Here is a 26,455-nt window from a genome sequence, read left to right as displayed (position 1 = left end):
AGCCAATTATGTTCAATCCACATCCTCTGACTGTCAATGGTTCTACCACTGGATACAGTTATTCCTCATTTTCAGTACCAAAGCCCATCATGATTTTGATCATTTCTAATAAATCCTCTCCTCTTTCCACTCTTCTACATAGAAACAAGAAGCAGGAGTAGGCCATTCAAACTTTTGAGCCTGCTCCCCCATTTATTATCACCATGGCTGATCATCAAACTCAATATTCTGAGCCCCACTTCTCCCCATATCCCTTTAGCCCCTAGAGCGATATCTAATTTCTTCTTGAAATCAGACAACATTTTGGTCCGAATTACATTCTGGGTAGAGAATTCCACACATCTGCCACTCTCTGGGTAAAGACATTTCTCCTCATCTCAGTCCTAAAAGGTTTACCCCTTATCCTCGAATTATGACCCCTAGTTCTGGACTCCCCCACCATCGGGAACATTGTTTCTGAGTCTATCCTGTCTAACCCTGTTAGAATTTTATTACTTTATTTAAGATCCCCTCTCACTCTTCTAAACTCCAGAGAATATAATCCTAACTTAGCCTCTCTACATATGACAGTTCTAAATGTGGCCTAACTAAGGTTCCGTAAAGCTGCAACATGACTTGCCAATTTTTAAACTTAATGCCCCAATTGGGGTTCTAGCCTGCAGAACTCCACTGGTCACTGACTGCCAACTCTTCTGCTAACCAGCTTTCTATCCATCTCAAGGCATTACCTGCAATGCCATGTGCTTTAATTTTACATAGTGGTCTGCTATGTCAGACCTTGTCGAAAGCCCCCTGAATGTCTAAATAAACCATATCTCGTGGTTCTCCTCGGTCAACTCTACTAGCTACATCCTCAAAGATTTCCAATAGATCTGTGAAGCATGATTTCCCTCTTGTAAATCCATGCTGACTTTGATTATATGAAATCCTTGATAATGGACTCCAGCAATTTCCCCAGTACCGACGTTAGGCTTCACTGGTCTATAGTTCCCCATTTTCTCTCTACTGCCCTTTTTGAATAGCGGGCTTACATTATTTACCCACCAGTCTATAGGAACCAGTCCAGAGTTTTTTGGAAAATAACCACCAATGGATCTACCACTTCCTTAAGTATTCTGTGGTGAAGATTATCATGACCTGGAGACTTATCCATCATCAATCCCATCAACTTCCCCAAAATCACTTTTCTACTAAAGCTGATTTCCTTCTGAGGAGAACAATCCCTAGATTTACTAATCCCTTTCATAACCAATGGTTAGCACTGATGACTCACAGCACCGAGGACCCAGGTTCGATTCCTGTTTGGGTCATTGTCTCTGTGGAGGCTGCACGTTCTCCCCATGTCTGTGTGGGTTTCGTCCAGGTGCTCCGGTTTCCCCCCACAGTCCGAAAGACGTGCTGGTTAAGTGCACATTAATTTCTCCTGTAGTGTACTCGAACGGGCGCCGGAGTGTGGTGACTAGGGGATTTTCACAGTAACTTCATTGCAATGTTAATGTAAGCCTACTTGTGACACCAATAAATAAATAAAACTTAAAACTTAACTTCCACATCTTTGGTACCACTCAAGCAAATCTCTTCTACACTCTCCCTAAGGAACTGACATCCCTCGTAGAGTGTGCTAAGGAAGTAAGGAATAGGAGCAGTAGTAGGTAGCACTGGCCCTCAAGCTTGGCCAGCTATTCAATCACATCTTGGCTGATCTTCTACCTCAACTCAACATTCCTGCCTTATCCCCATATCCTTATCAAGCTGTTCAGGAATGCTGCTGTTTATAGGTTCATGGGTTTGATTCCATAGATTTTTTTTATTCAATCATGGAACCTGGGTGTTGCTAGCTGGTCAGCATTTATTGCCCATCCCTTATTGCCTTTGAGAAGGTGGTGGTGAGCTGCCTTCTCTAAACGCTGCAGTCTATGTGCTGTGAATTGACCCAGAATGCCATTAAGTAGGGAATTCCAGGATTTTGACCCAGCGACAGTGAAGGAACGGCGATATATTTCCAAGTCAGGGTGGTGACTAGCCTGGAGGGGAACTTGCAGGTGATGTTCCCATGGGGTTATCCTTCTAGATGGAAGTGGACGTGGATTTGGAAGATGCTAAGGATCTTTGGTGAATTGCTGCAGTGCATCTTGTAGATAGTACACACTGCAGCTATGGAGTGTTGGTGGTGGAGGGAGTGGATGTTTTGTCTTGGATGGTGTCAAGCTTCCTGAGTGTTGTTGGAGCTGCACCCATCCAGGTAAGTGGGGAGTATTCCATCACGTTCCTGACTTGAGAGAGATTCCCTGTTTAAAGTTGGATATAGGTGAGCAGATATCAGGGATTTCCCCAAATAAACAGACTTTAACAATTATCTGGTATCGAGTGAAATGTAAATGTTGCCACAGTCGCAGAGGATTATATACTGCTCTCTCCTTTTGAGAGAGAGCTGACTGTGGTCATTTAACCTGGGAGTCACCACAACTCAGGTGAGAGGCAAGGTTGAGAAGGCATGAATAACCTCAGCCGGTATGGGAATCGAACCTGTGCTGTTGGTGTCTCTCCACATCACGAACCAGCCATCCAGCTAACTGAACTAAACTGATCTCCCCCCTCCCGGTATCAAGCACAATTCTCCAGCAAATTAATATTGCGTACAGTCTTTTGCAACAAATCGCAGACTGCATGTGCTACTAAATATGATTCAGTTGATTGTTTAGCACTGTAAAAGAATGATGTTTGCATTATAACAAAAAGCTGAGGTGGAATATTCTTCTCCAAAAGGTTGGGGTGCTCAAAAAGAACTCACAACACACTGCTAAAAGTACTGAGAGATTGCAACTGGAATTACCAGGCTCTAAAATGAAGCACTATGCATTAATCAGTTGTTAAGAACATTAAATGTCTCAAAGATTAAAATGATTACCTACTCATGTAGGTACACAATCAAAGGTGGTAATTGGCTGAAGTTACTAATTTGTTGCAGTGCTGTGAAGTGCTGTTCTTCATGAGAACGATGAGAAAGGTCAGGTTACTTCATTCCCTGTTTGCTAATAGAGAGTTATCTTTTCCAGTGTCGTATTAAAATCCTTATGAACTTGAGGCCAACCACTGGGAAGATTTCTTATTAAGGCTACAAATGAAATGATCGATATAAAAAATAAAAACACCCCTGTGACAGAGGAACTCTAAATCAATGCTAATCAAAAGTCTGTTTCAGATAACAGATTTAATCAGACATCTTCATTTTTCTTGCTCCATTAATTCCATTGCCAATAGAATGGGATCCAGTTTATGGTTTAATTTGGGTTAATGACTACCATTATGCCATCGGTGGGTCACCAACTTAATCAAGACTTAAAAAGGCCTTTTGGAAGTTCATCTACGGGGTTAATTCTCTCGGCGATTGTGAATAGTCTTACAAGTTATGGTTTTAAGAGAAATCTGGGAAGAAACTTAGACTTCAGTTTACACTGCCTATTTATTAAGCCTTTGACAACTCCATTCTGAACCTGTCATAAGGAAAGTCACAGGAGCCACCAAAGTACTGTCTCTTCTCTTTTAACTCCCCAAGATGATTAAATGTTTTGTTTCTGGCTTCTTGCCTCAATAATAAATCCAGGCTGGGAAACATTAACATGATTTAAACCAGTTGGTGAAGCCAAAATCGAGGCACACAGCTTTTCTTTACTGAGAGAGTTTATCGATTTGTTCAGTCTCAGAGCTTCCCTTCCACTCAACCCAGTGTCCCAGCTATGGCCTATTTATATGTGCTCAAAGCTACTTAATACCCATCACCCATTCTCTTAACCGTAACAATTTAACTGATGATACATTGACAGAGAACTCTCATGCAAGTGGATTGAACCAATGTGCCACCACTGTCCTTGCTGTCTATATGTCTAGTTACATACATAATGGAGCAGACTCGATGGGCCGAATGGTCTGATTCTGCTCCTCTATCTTATAATGAGCTTCTCCATGAATAAACAGTATTGACTGAAAAGAAAAATGACAAATATAATCATCTGACCTATTAAGAAGAAATTATTATGCTTCAACTCAAAGGTTAAGCGGTTAAAATATTTAAAAAAATGTTTAGTAAGGAAATGGGCTGCATTTGTTTGTCAAACATTGAAAAAGCTCCATTACATACTGCAATGGGGCAGCATGGTGGTATGGCAGGATATTTTGTGTTATCTTCAAGACGGACATCTTGTAAAAAAAAGTACAGTGACAAACCTCGACTGCCTTGGAGAATCTTGTACTTTCAAACTATTTTGTAGCCCCCTGTGGATTGTAATATAGACCCGTAACATAAAACTACAAAACTGTATAATGTGATTATCGAATTTATGGTTAAAATTTAAAACTTAAAATTGGATAATGCAAATGAGCACACTACTACTGACTGATTTGCATACTCCATCATCTAAACTATCTTTCCCTGTGGAGGCTTAGTGATGCAATGGATAGTGCTTCTGCCACAAAGCCACAAGATTTGGGTTCTGGCCTCACTCCGCGGCTTGATGGAAGGTGTGTTCATAATGCCGCCAAACAAACTGAATGACAACCTGTAAATCCTTCTCACACACGCCAATGGCGGGTGGCAAGGATGGGACAGATTCCTGATCAGCTATGTGATGGAAAGAAAGTTGGAGCCTTGATCATGGCTATCCATAGCTCCAGACTGCAACATGCATGGAAAAATGCATGTTCCCACAGCAACTTGGAATCCGAGTCAACTGTAACCATGTTTCCCTGTTCTTCCTTCCCTTCTTCTATCTTCCTCCACCCTTTTGACTGCTCCATTTCCTTCCATAGTCTTGCACAGCATTAATCACAATTCATCTGACATAACATCAAGTCGGTATCAAGGGAAATTCCCTCAATTCCAATGCCAAGACTGTCTATAATGAGATTTTCAACAGTTGCTTGGTAGTACAGAACTTCCATATTGCCACAAAGAGACACAAGTTGCTGAAGTCATCAGTCTTGCACTTTGGACAAATGCAAGAATACCAAATCTTTAACTATCACAACGATTTATACTACAGGAGAAAAGAGTACTGACTGGTTGGCAAGTCGACTCCGATTGCCTAAGTTGCTGCCATGGAGACAGCAAAGGGGAACAATAAGCTCCCCAAGCTCTAGAGTAACTCAAAGATCAGATGTTAGTTGCGATTGGGAGCACTTTCTGGTAATCCTGAGTGCATTACAAGCTGCACCAACAACTAATTTGAAATAATCAGTCAAGCTCATAACATGACTCATTTAAGCTTACTCGAAGCAACATATATTCATACAAAAATAAAAAGAATATGTTCAAGCTTTGCACATTTTTTGAATTACCCAGGGACATGATTAATCTATTGCTGTATGTTATTTTATCCATGGATACATCTTGGCAAGTAAGAGTCAACTTGCCAACCAATCAGCACCCTTTTCTCCTGCAAGTTGTGATAGTTTGAAATTTGGCATTCTCTTGTGTATCCCAATGAGTGTAGGATGAAAAGCTTCAGCAACATTTCTCTCTTTTCAGCAATACTTTAAATGGTGTAGAGTGACAGTGGGACCCCGAGTATGCAGTTACACAGGTCATTAAACTTGGCAGTGTAAGCAAATAAAGCATAAAAAGGCCAACTGAACCCTTAATTTGATATCTGAAGTCATGGAACAAAGGTACAAGGGGTTAGCATTAAAGAAAAACAGAACATCATGAAAACACTTATCACAACTGATGAAAGGTCATTGGTCTGAAATGTTAGCTTGGTTTCTCTTGCCACCGTCAGGTTTTCTGAGTAATACAAGTGATTTCTGTTGTTATTTTAAATTTTTTTAGCATTTGCAGAGTGTTGCAATTGGGTAATTGGGGGCATGGCCTCAAAATTTAGAACTGAGTTGAAGAGGAACTTCTTCACCCAAAAGGTTGTGAATCTGTGGAATTCCCAGCCCAGTGAAGCAGTTGAGGCTGCCTCACTGAATGTTTTTAAAGCAAAGACAGATAAATTTTTGAACAGTAAAGGAATTAAGGGTGAGTGGGTGGGTAAGTGGAGCTGAGTCCACGAAAAGATCAGCCATGATCTTATTGAATGGCGGAGCAGGCTCGAGAGGCCAGACTGCCTACTCCTGCTCCTAGTTCTTATGCTCTTATGTAATGTTAAATGTGCACATGACATTGGTACTCATGTTAATTATTGGTTTTGGTACGTTGAGCGGAGGGTGTTTTAAAGAAATTCGGGTTTTGTCAAAATGGTTATTCATAAACAAAAACATTCTGTTCAGGAAAGCAGTTGGGAAAGAGAAAAAAAAATCCAATCGGGTTAATCCGAGGATTGTAGGAAAACAGAGAAGGATGCATTTGTAAAGAATCTGAGAGAAAATTTGGAAGAATCGAGGTCAAAATTTAGACAGACTGTGGGTGATAAGAAATACGTAAACAAGACATTTAACAATGAAATTGTGGAAGTTAGGGGTTTACTGATAAAGTTCAAAAAGACAGGGGTTGGGGGCAAGGCAGAGGATCGGAAATGTCCTTAGAGAAGATGTAACTTGGAGATCAAGGACAGAATTTTCCCGTTCTCCACCCGCCACATGAACTGTAGTGGGCAAAGGTCCATTGGCCATGGGCGGGATATTCCGGTCTTGGGGCCAGCGCGGCTGGAAAATCTTGCCCAAAGAGTGCAAAAAAATGGGCTGCAGTCCTTAGCCTGATAATAAATTACAGAGGAGGAGAGTGAGGTCAGGCAGGTCAGGGGTCAGTAAACAGGAGGAAAAGATGGTGGCAAGCGAAGAGCTGAAAAACGACACTGCGAGCTAGGAGTAAGGCAGAGCCGAAGTATGTCTGTATTAAACAGCAAAAATCACCCGGAGAGAAACTAAAAACTGAAGGGCAGTAAAAAATAGAAATTTTAGCATTAAAAACAAAGAAGTCGGGGCAAAGCAGGCCACAGCACACCAGCGGTGGCAATTATGCAACTGCAGAATAAAGGACAGACAGGGTTTTCTACTCATAAATGTTCACATAGTAACCTTACATTGTATGACATGATAGCATTATTAAAAACAGAAGGTTAGGGTTATGAAGAAAAACCATGCATGGCATGCACAGATTTTTAATAACATGTAACTGTTACATAGGTAGAGCCTGCCCAAGGTAGGTCCCTTTGAATCACCTTTCCTTTGTGAGAATACGCCCTCCAATCATCTCTCTCTTACCATCTCTTAATTCCATGTACCATCACCATTGGTTTCTTATGTGATGCCTTAATAAATGCATTTCTGAAAACTGGTTTAAAACATATATACAATATTTCCTTTATTTACTGCTATTGTAACTTGCATGAAGAATTGCACAAAGTTAGTCAAGTATGATCTGCCTTTAAGAAATCCATGCTGACTGGTCTCGATGAACCCATGTTGTCCACATGTTTGTGACGTGTCAACACGACCGAGAAAATACATGAAAACTGCTGCTTTGCTGTGTTACACTAATGAAAGAGGCTCACAACAATCATCAACTTTGGCAAGTGGTTTTACTTGGCATATCTCTTCTAAGACACTCACCTCTGGAGTTACATCTCTTGGGGCAAACCCAGTACCCCCAGTCGTTAAAATAAGATTCAATTCTTTATCGTCGCACCATTCTATGAGTGTCTCCTGGAACAGAACACACAATAATGCAAGTTAATGCATCAGGAATAAAATCTGAACACAAAAGCACAAATAAGTTCATCCTGTGTACATACATAAACATACACACACACACACGCACATGCACACGCATGCACACACACACACACACACAAGAAGCTCATACAGGGTCAGGAACCTTCGTGAAATTAAGTTTGAACACAGCGCATGGAAGGCAAACAACATTCTCCTCTCATCAGTCACTGTAGAGAAATGCAACTGAGAGTTGCACATGTTTATTCCATCTATTGTCACCCTCAGGTAAAGGCCCACACACTCACAGTGCTGTACCATACTAACCAGAGCTTCAGATTTCCACACTCTGAAAATCTAGAGCCGAGGTGTAGCGAATGGTAAAGTGCAAATATTGTGGACTTGTTTCGCTTTCTTTTCCCCCACTTATAGCTGGGGGGAAGATGGTGGTGCAGTGGTAATGTCACTGGGCCAGCAATCTCAAGGGCCAGGTTAATGCGCTGGGTATATGAATTCATATCATTGGCAGAATTTAAATCTGATTAATAAATCTGGAACATAAAACTAGTCCCAGTAATGGTTACCATGAAACTATCACAAAAACCCATATTGTTCATTAATGTCCTTTGGGGAAGGAAATCTGCCATCCTTACCTAGTCTGGCCTCCATGTGACTCTAGGCCCAGGGCAACATGGTTCACTCTTAACAAGCCAGCCACTCAGTTTGAGGGAAATTAGAGATCAACAACAAATGCTGGTCTAGCCAGCAACGCCCACATCCCATGAAGAATAAAAAAAACTATTGGCTGAAGAGCTTTTATGAATAGAAATGTGATTTATTTTGAGATAAGGTGCTTAAAAAAAAACAGTATTTTGCTTTTGGTGGCTAAAACTGTACGGACAGTAAATAAAGTCAGCAGTTTTTTTTAAAAAGGTGAACTTGAAGCTGTATCATTCATCACAATTTCTGTAGGTACTTTAACAATTATCATTATAATGCTTCAAATCCAAATTAAATATTAACTGTCTCAATTCCTGATCACTGGGATAAGATAAAAGAATTGCTATCCAAATGGGGTTGGTTAAACATCGGCCAGAATTCTCAGAGCTCGCCCGCGGCTGGGATTCTCCCGTCCCGTCGCTGGTACATGTCATCCCAGTTGCCATGCAATCATAACGTTTTTGACTGAGCGTCAAATTCTCTGTTCTCGCTGGCACGGTGGCGAGGCGAATGAGATTGTAGCTTTCAAGGTTTATCAATGCCTCTACTTTCTCAGAAGACGAAGGAAATTTGGCACGTCAGCAATGACTCTCACCAACTTTTACAGATGCACCATAGAAAGCATTCTTTCTGGTTGTATCACAGCTTGGTATGGCTCCTGCTCTGCTCAAGACCATAAGAAACTACAAAAGATCATGAATGTAGCCCAATCCATCACGCAAACCAGCCTCCTAACCATTGGCTCTGTCTACACTTCCCACTGCCTCTGCAAGGCAGCCAACATAATTAAGGACCCCAAGCACCCCGGACATTCTCTCGTCCACCTTCTTCTGTCGGGAAAAAGATGCAAAAGTCTGAGGTCCAATCGACTCAAGAACGGCTTCTTCCCTGCTGCCATCAGACTTTTGAATGGACTTATTTTGCATTAAGTTGATCTTTCTCTGCACCCCCGCTATGACTGCAACACTACACTCTGCACTCTCTCGTTTCCTTCTCTATGAAGAGTATGCTTTGTCTGTATAGCGCACAAGAAACAATACTTTTCACTGTATGTAATAAACCAAATCAAAAATCAAGTCAAATGTTACCAGATGCTGCAAAAAAGATTGGCATGTAATTTGCTATTTCTAGTCATGTCCTTTGTTATTTTTCAGATCTATGACGACACTAGACATTCATACATCTAAGCACAATGATTGCTTTAACCCCAAAAATTGAAACAGCACATGAAAAGGAAAAGCACAATTTTTGTTGCTCTGCCTGTCAGTACAAAGAGAAAAATAAATGATAATATTTCTTGCTTGTGGGCTTTATCCTATTCACAGCCATTAAGAGCAATGGAAGGAATGACAAAGGCCCTTTTCCCATGATTGATCCACTTTGGTGATGTAAACAGGTGACCAGGATGAGCGCAACTTCTGCAGCACCACAGTAGTCACTTGCATTTAATCACCAGTCTGATACTTTTGTCAGACACAGACAGCTACTGCTGCGTAACCTCAACATCAATCAAGCAAACTGCACCATGCAATGTTCCACTCCATTCCTTTGCCAGCTTGTTGTTGCTCAAGATCTGGTCCCGTGTATGTTAAAAATTAATTCCAGGGTTCATCAGCGCTTCCAGATTGGTGTTTGAAGGAGTTATTTATTCAGCAGTGATAAATCACCATTGAAACCTTAAAGTAATTTCGTTCCATGAATTCATGGCATCTTCCCTCACTCCGGACTTAACCAACTGAACCCAAATATGATTTCATAAGACCATAAGATGTAGGAGCAGATTTGGGCCATTCAGCCCATCGCGTCTGCTCTGCCATTCGATCATGGCTGATATGTTTCTTCACCTCATACTTCCACCTTTTCCCTTTAACCTTTGATTCCCTTACCAATTAAGAAACTATCTATCTCTGTCTTAAATGGGCCATTCAGCCCATCGCGTCTGCTCTGCCATTCGATCATGGCTGATATGTTTCTTCACCTCATACTTCCACCTTTTCCCTTTAACCTTTGATTCCCTTACCAATTAAGAAACTATCTATCTCTGTCTTAAATGGACCATTTGGCCCATTAAGTCTGCTTGGCCATTTGATCATGGCTGATATGTTTCTCAACCCCATTCTCCCGCCATTTCCTCTTACCAATTAAGAACCTATCTATTTGTCTTAAATGCACTCAATGACCTGGCCTCCACAGCCCTCTGTGGCAATGAATTCCACAGATTTACCTTTCTCCAGCTGACGAAATTCCTCCTCACCTTGGTTCTAAAGGGTTATCCCTTTACTCTGAGTCTGTGCCCTCGGTCCCTCATCTCTCTCTCACTAATGGAAACATCTTCTCCATGCCCATTCTATCCAGGCCTTTCAATATTCTGTAAGTTTCAATGAGATTCCCCCTTCATCCTTCCATATTCCATAAAGTCTATTGAGTACAGACCCAGATTCCATCTTGTGGTATATATAAATTCAGCTCAAATGCACCTCTCTTGTCAGAAGTTGCTCTCCATCCATTGCTACTAGGGCAGTGATGTATGGAGATTAAATGTTTGAAAGTGATCACATATGGTGACATCTCTGCAGGAATCCCTCAGGATAGTGTCCTAGGCCCAACCATCTTCAGCTGCTTCATCAATGACTTTCCCTTCATCATAAGGTCAGAAGTGGGGAAGTTCGCCGATGATTGCTCAATGTTCATTCATGACTCCTCAGATACTGAAGCAGTCCATGTTCAAATACAAGATCTGGACAATATCCAGGCTTGGGCCGGGTTTGAATTTAAACCCAGATGAAGTTTTCTGCTGTGTACAAAGCAAGAAAAACAAGAGTGTACAGTTTCAAGTTAAGGATGGCAAAAGTAAAATCAGGTGAAGGACTTGTTCCTCTAAGCAGAACGGAGAAAAAAGAGCAAGTGGTGGTGAGAGAAACTATGGTGGGAAGTTGGAAAGTGGATGGGTGGATCAGATGGAATACTACTCCTGAATTTGTTATCACCAGAACACTGCAAATCAATATAGGTTCCAACTGAAAATGATTTATGTCAGATGTAATCACTTAGCAAATGTAAACTATCAACATTACACAGGAAGATACAACCTAGCTGTAACTACTAATTACTCATGACACCATCACTTATAGATTATCAGTCTGTCCACTTGTGGAGATTTCACGTGTATTCTCTACCCCTCTACTTCTACATACATAAATTCAAGTACAATCTAAAGTGTTAAGAATGTAAATAAAAGAAAAAATAGAATTCCTATTAATAATTCTGTATGAAAAGCCACGCATAGAACATAGAACAGTATAGCATAGCACAGGCCCGTCGACCCTCAATGTTGTGCTGAGCTTTGTCCGAAACCAAGTTCAAGCTATCCTACTCCGTATCATTCTGGTGTGCTCCATGTGACTATCCAATAACCGCTTGAAAGTTCCTAAAGTGTCTGACTCCACTATCACAGCAGGCAGTCCATTCTACACTCCAACCATTCTCTGAATACGATCGCTAAATAATGGAAGCATATGCTATGGAGCTAAATGTTACAAAACTGAATTCCACAGAATGTAAATTGTTCAAATCTAATTTCTTCTTATTGTGGTGAGATATTTACTGTCCATGCTATGTGCTTTGGAAAACATCATCTCTGTGCAAGAAGGTTCCTGTTCAAATCTATTTCCAGCAAGGGTGACATGGAAGAAATTTAAGAGATTGCATCTGGTTTAGTTTTTGGTTTGCAACTTTAAGTTGGTTAGTTTTGAAGAAACTCCACAATGATCTCAGATGCCTCAGTCTGCAGCCAAGTGATGGTGCTTACTGCTGACCTCAAGCTAACCGGTCAGCAAAGATGTACCAATCTCTGTGATGCGGGTTTCATTTCTCCGAATGTTAATTGGCTGCAAGTCAAGTCCATTTCTTGGCATCCTGCAGCAGTGATGTTATCAAGCAGGATGAGCAGCCAATCACATTGCAAACTTCTCACAAACAGCAAATAAGGTAGCAAAATGCATTATTTAATCATTTTAGAGAGATTGAAATAAAGATTGAGATCTGTACATTAGAAGTTGAAACATTAAAAAACAAACATGGAAATATATTTTTTAACATTAATAACATGTTTTTAAGATAGTGGGAAAAATCTGGCATTACACAAATATCACAGAATAGCTATAGTACGGTAGGAGGCCATTCAGCCCATTGAGTCTGTACCAGCCCCCGAAAGAGCACATTACCTAGGCCCACTCGCCCACCCTATCTCTGGACATTGATTCATTGATCATGGCCAATTCATTTAACCAGCACATCCATTAGGCACTAAGGGGTAATTTTATAGCGATGGCACTTGAGGTGAAGAGGATCAAAGGATATGGGGAGAAGGCGGGATTAGGCTACTGAGTTGGATGATCAGTCATGATCATAATGAATGGCAAGCAGGTGCGAAGGTCTTTCCTTACTCCTATTTTCTCTGTTTACATAGATATAGCACAGCCAACTTACCTAACCAGCACATTTTTGGACTGTGGGAGGAAACTTGAGCACCTGGGGGAAACCCACGCAGACCTGGGGAGAATGTGCAAACTCCACACAAATCATCACCCAAGGCCAGAATCGAACCCAGGTCTCTGCTGCTGTGAGGCATGAGCGCTAACTATTGTGTCACTGTGCCACCCATCTAGAAATAATTTTCAGATACAAGAGGTTGTTCAGCTATAGATTTGGTTTAATACACTATTAAAAACCCAATTACATTCATTAACAAGATTTAACACTTTGGGAATTTTTGAAACACTCAAATTACAACATAAAAAAGGGGATTCTCGTCAATTCAGTGATTTCTAAAAATAACGAAGGGTGTTGGGACTTCAATAGAACAGGCAATGAATCACTAATAGCAACTTTTGCATTTCCACACTTTAGCTGCGTCATGTGTGGAGATTAGAATCTGCTGTCAGTTTCACAGGGTAATGATGGCAAACACAGTTTCTCCATTGGTACAACTCCAAAACCCAGATCTTTATTTCGCAACACTATAACTAATCCCAGTGCTATACAAACCTGAATCACATAAATGTTCACAGACATGAGAAGTTAAAAGTTAGAAACATTCTAACCTGACATGTGCCAAGTACCTTTTATGAGTAACAAATAATCAAGCGTTTTGGTTTAATACTGGACCCTATGTTGATTAGCATTATTCTTAGAAAATAACTCTATGGTTAAAACGGTCCATAGTTGTGCTATTCTTTGTGATTTACAACACGTCTAACATTTTCTCTTAGCTCATTTGTTACCCAGCCTAGTTGTTTCGGTCCAAGTAGTACAAGATAGAAGCTTCATGCACTACCCTTAACCAAATAGTGTGGTCCATATAGGGCTGCAACAGCATAGATCGGATGCTTCAACCAGTAATGTGGGAGTGATGAATTTACCCATGAATATGACATAAAATGTCCTAGGTCTGCAACAAAAAGAATACCACCCAATCAGAAATACTAATGAATGTCGAGAGATTATTAAACATCTAACTGAACATGGCAGCATTAAGTGTTCAGTTAGATTTTGAAAAAAAATTGGAAGTGAGTCAACACATTGCAAGAGTTTCTGAAAGTATTGATCTGACAAGAGTAAATTGTAATCACAGTCGCGGGCAAATTCCTCATTGCACTGAATCATAACTTCACCGCATTTTAGGGCAGGCAATGGCCTAGTGGTATTATCATTAGAATATTAATTAATCCGGAAACTCAGCTAATGTTCTGGGGACCCAGGTTCGAGTCCCGCCACGGTAGATTTGAATTCAGTAAAAAATATCTGAATTAAGGATCTACTGATGACCATGAAACCATTGTCGATTGTTAGAAAAACCCATCTGGTTCATTAATGTTCTTTAGGGAAGGAAATCTGCCATTCTCACCCAGTCTGGCCTACATGTGACTCCAGAGCTACACAATGTGGACAAATAGGGTTGGGCAATAAATGCTGGCCAACCAGGGATGCCCATTTCTCATGAATGAATTAAAAAATCATTCTAAACATCTTAGTTGGATTGTAATGTACCAAAATGTTTGGAGCAGAGTGCGTTCACTTGGAAATCAACTTGGCCTCAGCGAAATTAATGTCTCACTTCTTTTAAAGTTTATTTATTTATTAGTCACAAGTAGGCTTACATTAACATTGCAATGAAGTTACTGTGAAAATCCCCTAATCGCCACACTCCGGCGCCTGTTTGGGTACACTGATGGAGAACTTAGCATAGCCAATGCACCTAACGAGCACATCTTTTGGACCGTGGGAAGAAACTGGAACACCCGGAGGTAATCCAGACATGAGATCCTATTTCTAAAACAATGGGAACATTTAACAGAAATAACAAAATAAGTCTGGTACATTTGTTTGCACTGGAATATTCAATAAAGGCACGATTATCTTTGTGGAAAGTCCATTAACAGACACATATGAAAGCCAGAACAGGATCATTTTTCCCATACAATTAATCAGCAGGATGACTGCTACACTGCTGTGTCAATCCATCCAAAAAGTAACATTTAGTTAGTCCAATTTTATTTTATGTTTTTACTTTAATGAATCTACTTTTCTTCCATCTCAAATAATTTATATTATCCCTCTCGATTTGAAATATAACACTAATAACATTGCTTGCAGCAACTATAATAAAGTCCTGGCTTGTGTAAACAAGAAACTCCACAGTTGGTGATAATCAGAAATATTACATAACCAACATGAATTTCCCAGGCACCGTTCGTTCAACAAGGCATTAATACATTATTTCTTAAATATATGTTGAGTATATCCGACAACACCACACACTCACCTTGAGTTTCTACTTGCCATGATTATACTTCCAACTAATGGGAAGATTTCAAAAGCCAGTTGTTCTGGCACGTTATGGTCAATAAGAAAGCATTTTATCATTAACGGTAAATTTCAGATGTGAAAGGGAACCAATGTAGGGAAGACGTAGGGAGGGTAGAGGAAGCGAATACGTTGAGGTCATTTGAAAAATGATTGGATGCTAGAATCTTGAGTCTTTCGGAGCTCTTTGAGAGGATGAACTCAGATGGGCCAAATGGCCTTTGTCACCCGCAATGACCTTGTCTGCTTGTAGAAAGGTTGGAAGGATAACTTACAGAACTTTCAGAGTGTCTTTTCATGACTATAATCAAACAAAAAACTAGACAGAGGAGAACATCATCAAGAATCTCCATCCACATTCGTGGCTGGGATTCTCCAGTGCTGCTGAAAGGGAATGGAGTTTTGGCTGGAATACCAAATTCTCCGTTCTTACTGGAAATGAATGTAGCCTCGGTGAAATTAATATCTCACTTTTTTTAAAGTTTAAAGTTTATTTATTAGTGTCACAAGTAGGCTTACATTGACACTGCAATGAAATTACTCTGAAAATCCTTTAGTCGCCACACTCTGGCGCCTGTTTGGGTACACTGAGGGAAAATTTAGCATGGCCAATGCACTTAAAAAATGGGAACATTTAACAAAAGTAACAAAATAATTTTGGTGACCATGGATGAAATTGAAGAATTCCACTTCATATTTGTCAGTTTCCAATGTTTCTACATTTGTCTTAACTAGTGGAAGGCTCTATATATCCTCCAATTTAGACTACAGAGAAAGGCGGACAGACTTTTGACAAACTATATGAACTTGCTTGTATTTTCTTAGGATGAAATTAATTCAGTGAAGAATACATTACTTAGCTCTACACAATCTATAGCATCTTTTGCATCAGAATCTAATCCAATGTCTAAAATGATTTCCGAAATATCGTGTTGTACCATCCTCCAGATTCGCAAACTTAGGTGTTTGGGTTCACTCCAAGAGAGGTAGTGATATAAAGCTTTGCTAACTGCTTGTGTTATATTGGCTATTACATCTTGGCTAGTGTAATGTACAGAGGTTCCCATGAGGCTCCATGGATTGCACCCAGAGGAAACCTATGCAGTCATGGAGAGAATCTGCAGACTCAGGTGCCCCAATTATATGGTATAAAGGTTGGGGATCAAAGGTTATGTGGAAAAGATGGGAAAATGGGGTTGAATGGCAGAGCAGACTTGATGGGCTGAATGGTCTAATACTACTCCTATATCTTATGGTCTAAGTTGATTATAGTCAAGGGAGATGAAAACAAACACAAAATATTCAGCTGCAACAGCCAATGCAAAAAAAAACTGTCAAATAATAAATTCTTAGTTTGTAAGGAATCCCCTTGGTTTTCCATTAGTACAGTTGTTGAGAAAGAACAATTCCTTTTCACAAATCTTCAAATGTACCTTCCTTCATTTCTCTGTGCCAAAAGATGATTTTGGTATTTGTTGATGAAAGAAAAGTAGTTTTTTAAGGATTTACATTCATTTTGGTAAATATTAGCAATAAAGTATATTTTTAAGTGAGTTTAATGTTGTATTTTTGTGTAAGGGAGGTAAATATATTGTTAGCTGGACAGAGGTGTTTTGTGTGTGGGAATTTTGGTAAAGTCCAAACTGCTTCCATTGTACTTAGGGCGCTCACAGCATGGAGAGTAAATAAAGGCAGAAGCATGAGGGTGTTGGTGGGATTGTTGTCAGTGCAAGCCCGATGGGCCGAGTGACCTCCTTCTACACTTTAGGGATTCTATGAAAGCTAAATCTTTAATGTTCTCCCACAACAGAGACTTTTCAGGTGAGGTGCAGAGCGCTGCGACAGAAATAACTTTCATTATCTTGCTTTCATTTCACTGTGCAAATGGCTGTAACTATTTAAAAAAAAATCACAGCAAGTTGCACTTTCAGGATCAATACCTCATTAAAAGCAAAAGTAGGAAAAGCATTTTTTGTTTTGTCATCACAACCAAAGGCTGTGTAATATTAAGAGGACTAGGGCAACAGTTCTGGAAAGATTCTGGTATTCTTATTTATCGGAGCTCGAAATTGTGTGAGGGTAAAAGAAGTGAGTGATAATACTGAACATTTCTAAATGGTGCATCAGTGAAAAGCTGTAATTTGTAGGAGGACAAGCAGTTAATTATTGACTTCCACTGAGCGCGGTTGTCTTGCTTACCATGAGGAATCTGAATACAAATAAAGAAGCTGTGGCCTTTAAATGAACTTTAGAAAGCCCTGCTGTAAATAAAATGTGTTTCCATAAATTACTGAACCGTTCAGCTTGTAAGCCATTTATTTTGTAACCACTGTAAGATCCTGATGCTTTGCAGTTCTGGGTTCACTGAAACATAAAAGAATTGGCCTTTCAATTTTGGAGATCGCAAAAGCGGTCACAGGAAAAGGGTTTTAGGAGCTGTTGTTTGTAAAAATATAAAATTCAAATCTATGTTTTCCTGTCGTAATTTAAGAAAAATGTAACACATCCCCTGACTGTGTGACATAGCTTCTAAGCACACAGCCCAGAGAACACAGGCAATAATCACCATGGCGATTTGAACTTCATTTCAGGAATATTTAGATGACGGTTCCTACTGGTGGGAGAACTCGGTGCTGGGAAAGCACCCTGCAGCCCAGCTGGCTTGAAGCACCCACAAATTTTGCAGTTGGAGGATGTTCAAGCGTTTCCATCTTGCCAAATTCCTAAGTGCACGGTGATCAGCTGCTTGGAGCCTAGCTGAACACAGAGAGGGAGATTATACAATGTGTTGGTCAGCGGGGAGTTCGAAGCACTGGAGCCTGACAGCTCCTGTGACACACAGATAGATCAGCTGCTCAGGAGGTATGGAACTGGGAGAGCTCCCCGATGAACAGTCAGCAATCGCAGATCGCTACAGAAAACAAAGCAGCAGACAGCCAGGCTGAAAGCTGCCAGGAGTAATCAGAAACAAACAAAGAGAAACATCACAACATGGGCAAAGACAGCAAAATGCTGAGAAAGAGGGAGAATAAGAGAAACGCAGTGAAAGAGAGAGAGATGGTGAAACAGGTAGAAGATTAATAAAGACGCGCAGAGGAAAAGGCAAAGGAATGGCTAAAATATGGGAGAAAATACTGAAATTTTGTCTTTGATTTAGCAAATGTGATTTTGCACTTGTCAAAGCTCCTGAGACAAGGAAGCAGAGTCTCAGCGTGAGGGTGCAGAGGTAGAGGGGGAAAGGAGAAAGTGGGAAAAAACAGATAGGAAATTTACTATTGAATCCCTTAAAATTAAGCATTTTAAGGAATAAAATTTGGCATGTCAGCTAGGACTCTCACCAATTTTTACAGATGCACCATAGAAAGCATTCCATTCTAGATACATCGCAGCTTTGAATGGCTCCTGCCATACCAAGCTGTGATATATCCGCAAGCTGTGAAAACTGCAAGGTACTACAAAGGGTTGTGAATGTAGCTCAGTCCATTGTGCAAACCAGCCTCCCATCCATTGACTCTGTCTATACTTCCCGCTGCCTCAAATAAAACAGCTAGCATAATCAAGGATCCCACATACTCCGGATATACTCTCTTCCACCTTCTTCCGTCAGGAAAAAGGTACAAAAGTTGAAAACATGTATCAACAGATTCAAGAACAGCTTCCTCCCTGCTGCTATCACACTTTTGAATGTCTCTATCGTTTATTAAGCTGTTCTGGATTTGAACTGTCAGTTCTTTTCCCTCCTTACGAGTGCTGCCAGACCTGCTGAGATTTTCCAGCATCTTCTGTTTTGGTTTCAGATTCCAGCATCCACAGTAATTTGCTTTTATTAAGCTGAGCTTTCTTTTCACCCTATCTGTAATTGCAATACCATATGCTGCACCCTCTCTTTTCTTTCTCCCCCATGTACTTCATGAACAATATGCCTAGTCTGTATAGCACGCAAGAAACAATACTTTTCACTGTATCCCAATACGTGAGACAATAATAAATCAAATCAAATCGAAATGGAGACACAGCTATATTCAAACCTTGCTAACATTGATGATGAGGCCAGTAGATTTAATTGGAAACTTGTATCATGTATTCCAGTGCGTAAATTAATTGAGTCAGGAAATGCAATAGAGTGCACCACTTTACACGTAGCAGTGCACCTTTGGTAAAAGGTTGTTCCGTCAGTCCTTGAGCCCAGAACAGCACTTGTAATGGACTTGCCATCTTCCTCAGTGACATATCCTGTGCAGTTTAAGGTGGCCAACTGCACACTGAAATCCATAACTCCCAACAAAGTGGCACAATGTAGAATTAGGGACTGAGTGGAAAACTTCAGAGTGGGCACTGCATCTTTCTGCTTTCATGCACCTGCCAGGAAGAGGACCAAGAGGAGCAGTGGCCTAGTGAGCTATCACTAGACTATTAATCCGGAAACTTAGTTAATCTTCTGGAGGCCCGGGTTTGAATCCTATCAACAGCAGGTGGTGGAAATTGAATTCAATAAAAAAATCTGGAATTAAGAATCTATTAATGATCATGAAACCACTGTCAAATGTCTGTAAAATCCATCTGGTTCACGAATGTCCTTTAGGGAAGGAAATCTGCCGTCCTTGCCTGTCTGGCCTACATGTGATAGCACAGGGAGGAAACTGTTGACTCTCAACTGCCCTCCGGCAACTAGGGATGGGCAATAAATACTGGCCAGCCAACGACACCCATGTCCATGAATGAATAAAAAAAAGCATCCAGGTGAGGTTTAAACAGGTAGAATTTTACATAAACATTGCCATGAAATAATGCCATTTATAATTGGAGAACAACACATTTCAGTATTTTCCAAAAAGAACAAGGGCAAATTAATTTTTTTAAAAATACAGTTTTAACTTCCTTTTGCAGCAATATAAAGGGATTTTTTTCACAGAATCTCAGAACAAGCACAAATAATTCTGAACTTTGGCGCCTCAATCATCATGACGCAGGCTTCCCGCAGTGTGGAATGTTACCGGGATGAGAGGTGAAATTTCTGGCTTGCTAATTTTAGCAAAAATATGTAAGTAAATGTCAAACAACTTCACAGATTTATCCACAGAGCTGCTGTTCTGAAAAAAAACTCTGCAAAAGAAATTTCAACCATTCAGTCTATGAGCACTGCTGGAGCATTTGTGGGGAAACTGATCAGTCATTTCTCAGTATATCAAACCAGGGATAACACAATGGATGGAATTCTCCCACACTGAGAATAAAAGCGAGGGCAGGTGTGTCCGCTGACGCCTATCCCGCTGACTGAAATGGTGGGATTCTGCGCCCAATTCTATGCTTGGGGCTACACTAATTAGGCATAGGTGAGTTCCCTTCTGAGTCACCTTGTGAGCCGGCAGCTGATTCGTCCTCTTGTCATCAGCTGGCAGGTTCAAAGGTCCCGGCACCATATTTAAATACCAGTCAAACCGACTCTTCACCAGACCATTCAGGGTATCAGCAGCCCTGAGGAAAAAGGTTAGCAGCCTCAAGAAGACTATTCTTCAATTCGACTCTCCCCTCCCCCAGGCCATTAGCTGCGAGGTGCGCATGTCCCACTTGGACCTAGCTTTGTCCATGCCCTTCCAGTAAACAATGTGGTATCCTTTTACCCCCTTGCTTGTGAGCATTTCATTGCAGCCTTGTTGAGATCCAGCTTACGTTCCCTTGTCTTCCTGCTGCCTTCCAATGTTCACCTTCTTCATCTGCCCACTTGTTCCCCTGCATATCACTGTGAAGCCTCAGATCACCTGCACTCTTGTACAGCCCTTCTTGCACATTGTCCCCCCTTGTCTTCGTCAGGCCACAGTCCCCACTCTCACCTTGCACCCTACCCCATTAGAGCTTTGGATCTTTGTTGCAATAGGTGCATAAGTCCTGCAGCATAGTCCTGTGCAGTTAGACATTAGTGTGTGGAATCAGGGAAAGGAGATCACTATACTCCCCAACCCCAGGTGCAATATTGGTTCCTTTTGATGTCACAGGAGAATCCATGGGTCCAGCAGCATGGTTCTATACAGGAAGAAGCACACCAGGAGCACCGCGGGTAGGTTGAGACAATTCCACCCTGTGAGGTTAGACTCTTCATCAGATTTTATTTAAGATTTACTCTTGGATCAGATTCAGTCTGATGTTGAAGGAGTAAATGGCATGCTTGCACATATGCTGTCAACTACTTGAGGCAAAATTGATGTTCGAGTGTCTAGATCAAACAAACCTTGCTACTTGGGAGGATCCGGAAGGCTTCCCTCTAAAGTATGTAGACCCGAGAAGATAAGTAATAAATCAGAATATCCTGTAACGGGACGTCTGACACCAAGAGTGGGATTTTACGGCCTCACTTGTCCTGAATCTGTAAAAGCCCGCCCAAGGTCAACGGACCTTTTCATTGTCCACCCCTCACCCGCTCCGATTCCTGTGATGGGCAAGGTAGTAAAATTCCGGTGTAAGTCTTACCCCCACACCTTGGAACTCAAAACAATCTTGTCCACAGTTGGGTAAAGTGCGAGCCAAGAACAGGGGAATTGAGAGAAATCAATGGTATTCCCCCTTATCCAATTAGACTGAAGGATTGGGAAATAAAAACAGAGAAGGAGGGTGAATTAGATTGGACAAATTCAATGTCAAATCAGAGACAGAAAGATAAATAAAAGGAGGGAAACAAAGATTGGATTAAGAAAAGAGGGTGAGAAAGGAAAAGCAAGGAAAAAAATAATTTAAACAAAATCTTTTCAGAAAATTTCCAATATGAAAAATGATGCTTCACAGTCGCAATTATTACTTTTCAATGTAGTAGCAATGGATTGGTTATGAACCATTATTATGTGTTAAAAGGTATACTTATGCTTGTTATGACAAGATAAATGGGCAATTAATGGACAGATAATAGGTAACAAGAACTGCTATAAATCCTGTGGTGAGTAACTCACCTCCTGACTCCCCAAAGCCTGCCCACTATCTACAAGGCACAAGTCAGGAATGTGGTGGAATATTCTCCTCTTGCCTGGATGAGAGCAGCTTCCATAACACTCAAGAAGCTCAACACCATCCAGGACAAAGCAGCCCTGCTTCAATGGCACACCATCGACCATCTCATCATTCACTCCATCCACCACCAATGCGCAGTGGCAATAGGTTGTAACACCTACAAGATGCACTGTAGCAACTCACCAAGGCTCCTTCAGCAGCAACTTTCAAACCCGTGACTTCTACCATCTAGAAGGACAAGACAGCAAATGTATAGGAACATCACCACTGGAAAATGCCCCTCCAAGTCACTTACCCTCCTGACTTGAAACTATATTGCTGCCTGTTCACTGTCAGTGGGTCAAAATCTTGGCACTCCTTTCTTAACAGCAGCTGTGTGTGTACCCACAGCAGTTCAGGACATAAGAACTAGGAGCAGGAGTAGGCCATTTGGCTCCTCGAGCCTGCTCCACCATTCAATGAGATCATGGCTGATCTTTTTGTAGACTCAGCTCCACTTACCCGCCTGCTTCTTTACTGTTCAAAAATGTATCTATCTTTGCCTTAAAACATTCAATGAGGCAGCTTCAACTACTTCACTGGGCAGGGAATTCCACAGATTCACAACCCTTTGTGTGAAAAAGTTCCTCCTCAACTCAGTCCTAAATCTGCTCCCCTTTATTTTGAGGCTGTGCCCCCTAGTTCTTGTTTCACCAGCCAGTGGAAACAACTTTCCTGCTTCTGTCTTATCTCTTCTCTTCATAATCTTATACATTTCTGTAAGATCTCCCCTCATTCTTCACCACCACTTTCTCAGGGGCAATTAGGGATGGGCAATAAATACTGGCCTAGCCAGCAACGCCCACGTCCCATGAATAGGTAAACAAAAAAAAGGGTACTGTAATTTCCTTTCAAAAGGTATCACTAAGGGGGAAAGCCATTTCAGCAAAGGCAAAGATGGAGTAACTCACACTGCAACTCATAGCTGCACCTCTCCTGAAGTTATATAAATCTCCATGAAATAATGGTGGATGCCATTAGCTTTGCAGCTATTTTGACAGCAAATTCTGGACCAACATCATTTTGTATCTTTGCTTCCACTCGCCTTCAACTCCTGAGAGTCGCCATTTTGTGTCTCTCCGTTCTGTCGACCTTATCTTCAGCTGTCCTTGACCTGCTCTGAAAGAGTAGCCGATCAAAAGCGTCACGGCAATTTCCCCCATATTTTGAAATCGAACCTTGAGATATACCATACCATTGTAGACAAGAAGTCAATGGTCACCAAACCATATCACATCTTTTCTATCCTCCTCCTCCCCCACCCCAATCTAGACAGGCTTAAGTTAACATTGGCCAGATTATGTAAATACATATTTTGGATCAGTAGCATACAAACTGCATTTCCATTAGGAGCTAATGAGGTATATCCTTAAAGCTGTAAGGAGGAATCAGTCTCTAACAGCCTTAATAGGTATGTCTGAAAATATTTATTGGATTCAGCAACTCCCTGCCCTCAATATCATCAGCCTGCCTCAACGTTAAGGCTGAGAGACTGAGGTAGTCACATGTGCCCTACTTTGACCTCCTTAAGCCCAGAAAAGAGCCAAAAACTTCAATTTATGTAATGCCTTATCACAGTAATATCTTCAGTTTGGAAATGCTTGCTGGTTTGAAGAACATTCCGTACTGCCCAGTCTTTGTGTCCATTTGTGCGCCTGCTAGATATTTATTTTTGTACGCAACATAAGGATTGCCTCCCCAGGCACAACTCCCTACTTTGTACAAACTGAAATGTGACTGTGGCCTTAAGCAGAAAGTTATGTGAGAGATAGTGTGCTCAGACTGAATAATAACTGCTGATAAACTCACCCAGGATTAATATGCTGCTTTCCAACTAAAAGACCATAAAATATTGGAGTAGAATTAGACCATTCAGCCCATTTAGTCTGTTCCTCCATCTGATCATGGCTGATATGTTTCTCCATTCTCCCGCCCTTTCCTCATCATCTTTGATCCCCTTAACATTCAAGAATCTATCTATCTCAATTTAATCAAGAACCCCACACACCCTGAACATTTTCTTCACCTTCTTTCATCAGGAAAAAGATGCAAAAGTCTGAGAATGCGTACCAACCAACTCAAGAACAGTGTCTTCCCTGCTGCCCTCAGATTTTTGAATGGATCTACCTCACACTAAGTTGATCTTTCTCTACACCCTAGCTCTGAATGTAATACTACATTCTGCACCCTCTGCTTTCTCTATGAATGGTATGCTTTGTCTGTATAGCACGCAAGAAACAATACTTTTCACTGTGTACTAATACATGTGACAATAATAAATCAAATCAAAAATCGAATGAAAATCTTAAATACATTCAATGACCTGGCCTCCACAGCCTGATGTGGCAATGAATTCTAGGGATTCACCGCACTCTGAAGAAATTCCTCCTAATCTTCTAAAGGGTTGTCCCTTTATTCACTGACATCAGTTCTCTGAATTGAAGACTGTGTTTCTCCGGCGGAAAGCCATGAATGAGTTTATCAGGTGAAGGTAAACTCAAAGCACAGCACAGCAGATTTCACGCAATTATAATCTTCAAGAAATCTCCTGGTGTCAGTTCTAAAATAGGTCAATAAGATTGAACAGCTCTCTGCAGCAATTTAAACAAACTGCTTTCTCACTGAAATTCTGTGACATGGGAAAGTCAAGCTTAAAGAGTGCTCCATCTGTGTCAATTTGAATTGCAATAAAACAAAGAAAAGTCAACTTTAAAAAAAACCTTGCATCCAAATGTGGTTACAGTGACGTTATTGACAAGGAGACTTCAAATGGTGCTGCGGCAGGTGGCATGGTGCCACAGAAAAGCACTGCTGCATCACAGTACCAGGGACCTGGGTTCAATTCTTCTCTTGGGTCACTGTCTGTGTGGAGTTTGAATGTTCTCCCCAACTCTGCATGGATTTTCCCTGAGTGCTTTGGTCTCCTCCCACAGTCAAAGATGTGTAGGTAGCAAATCTTTGATGCTCAGTAGCAGCAATGTGTACTGTCTACAAGATGCATTGCAGCATTTCACCAAATATTCTTAGACAGCACCTTCCAAATCCATGACCACTTCTATCTAGAAGGACAAGGGCAGCAGATACATGGGATTACCAGCAGCTGCAAGTTCCCCTCCAAGCCACTCACCATTCTGACTTGGAAATATAACACCGTTTCTTCGCAGTCGCTGGGACAAAATCCTGGAATTCCCTCCCTAATGGCATTGTGGGTCAACCCACAGCACGTGGACTGCAGTGATTCAAGAAGGCAGCTCACTACCACCTTCTCAAGGGCAACTAGGGATGGGCAATAAATGCTGGCCAGTCAGTGACACCCATGTCCCACGAATGAATAAAAGAAGCTTGGCTGGATTGGCCATGCTAAATTGACCCTTAGTGTAGTTTAGGGGATTAAATGCATGGGTTTATAGGGATAGGGCAGTGAATGATGCTCTTTTGGAGAGTCAGACTTGATGGGCCAAATGGTCTCCCTCTGCACTGCTGGGATTCGATGATCCTTCACATTTTTAGCCCTTCATTCATTTCAAGAATGACTCTGAATTGTAGGGCTGATAATTAAGCTCCGATTACCATTGAGACAGACCAGTGTATCTGATGGCCTTTCAAAGGCTCCCTACGGCAATTTTGGAAACACTGGAGCACAGGAAGGGAAGGACTTCTATGGGACTGGTCAGAATTCCTGCCTTGGTTTGAGGGAATGACCAGCAACAACACTGCAGAAACTCATTAAACATTCCTTTCTGCTGTTACTTCAGAGTTACATTGCTATTATGATGAAAACATAACCGCAGACTGGGGAAACCCCAGGGAGGTTCCAGGAAATAGGCTCTCACGACTTGAAACTAGGGTGTGCCTCCAATCTATTACACTCCGCACAAACAGCCATAAAGTGAGCAGCCAGTTAATCTATTTTAGTTGCCCATTGAGGTAATGCTATTTCTGGCATTCAGCTGAACAATAATGCTATTCAACCATTATTCTAGGTATAATGGTTATTATGGATGTCCAATTAAAACTTTGTACTTGTCAGCTGAAAGCCGTCTGTTCCATCTGAAATTCTGGACAACTATTTTCAGTGAGTTATTCTCTCTGCCAAATCCTACAAGATGCAACTGAGCTTCTTTTCATTACAGATTTGAAGGTGTTTCTACCTCTGCAGTATGTGGGACAACACAAATGGGTTAGTTTG

The 26,455-nt window shown here is 41.1% G+C and overlaps 1 protein-coding gene across 18 annotated transcripts in view; it reads right to left on the bottom strand.

Moving 5' to 3' along the window:
• The window catches only part of LOC145352784 (gephyrin), a 462,622-nt gene that overhangs the window by 167,218 nt on the left and 268,949 nt on the right, over positions 1–26,455 (bottom strand). For all 18 annotated transcript variants that reach the window (XM_080203106.1, XM_080203117.1, XM_080203118.1 and 15 more), the window contains exon 4: positions 7,549–7,641. In XM_080203106.1, the coding sequence (XP_080059232.1) occupies positions 7,549–7,641 (93 nt within the window). The remainder of the gene's footprint in view (positions 1–7,548; positions 7,642–26,455) is intronic.

The sequence above is a fragment of the Carcharhinus amblyrhynchos genome, chromosome 14 (assembly GCF_965287045.1).
Source record: "Carcharhinus amblyrhynchos chromosome 14, sCarAmb.v2.hapA, whole genome shotgun sequence".
NCBI classification, from domain to species: Eukaryota; Metazoa; Chordata; class Chondrichthyes; order Carcharhiniformes; family Carcharhinidae; genus Carcharhinus; species Carcharhinus amblyrhynchos.
Note: the sequence above shows the minus strand (reverse complement) of the source record. Positions and strands in the feature narration are given on the sequence as shown.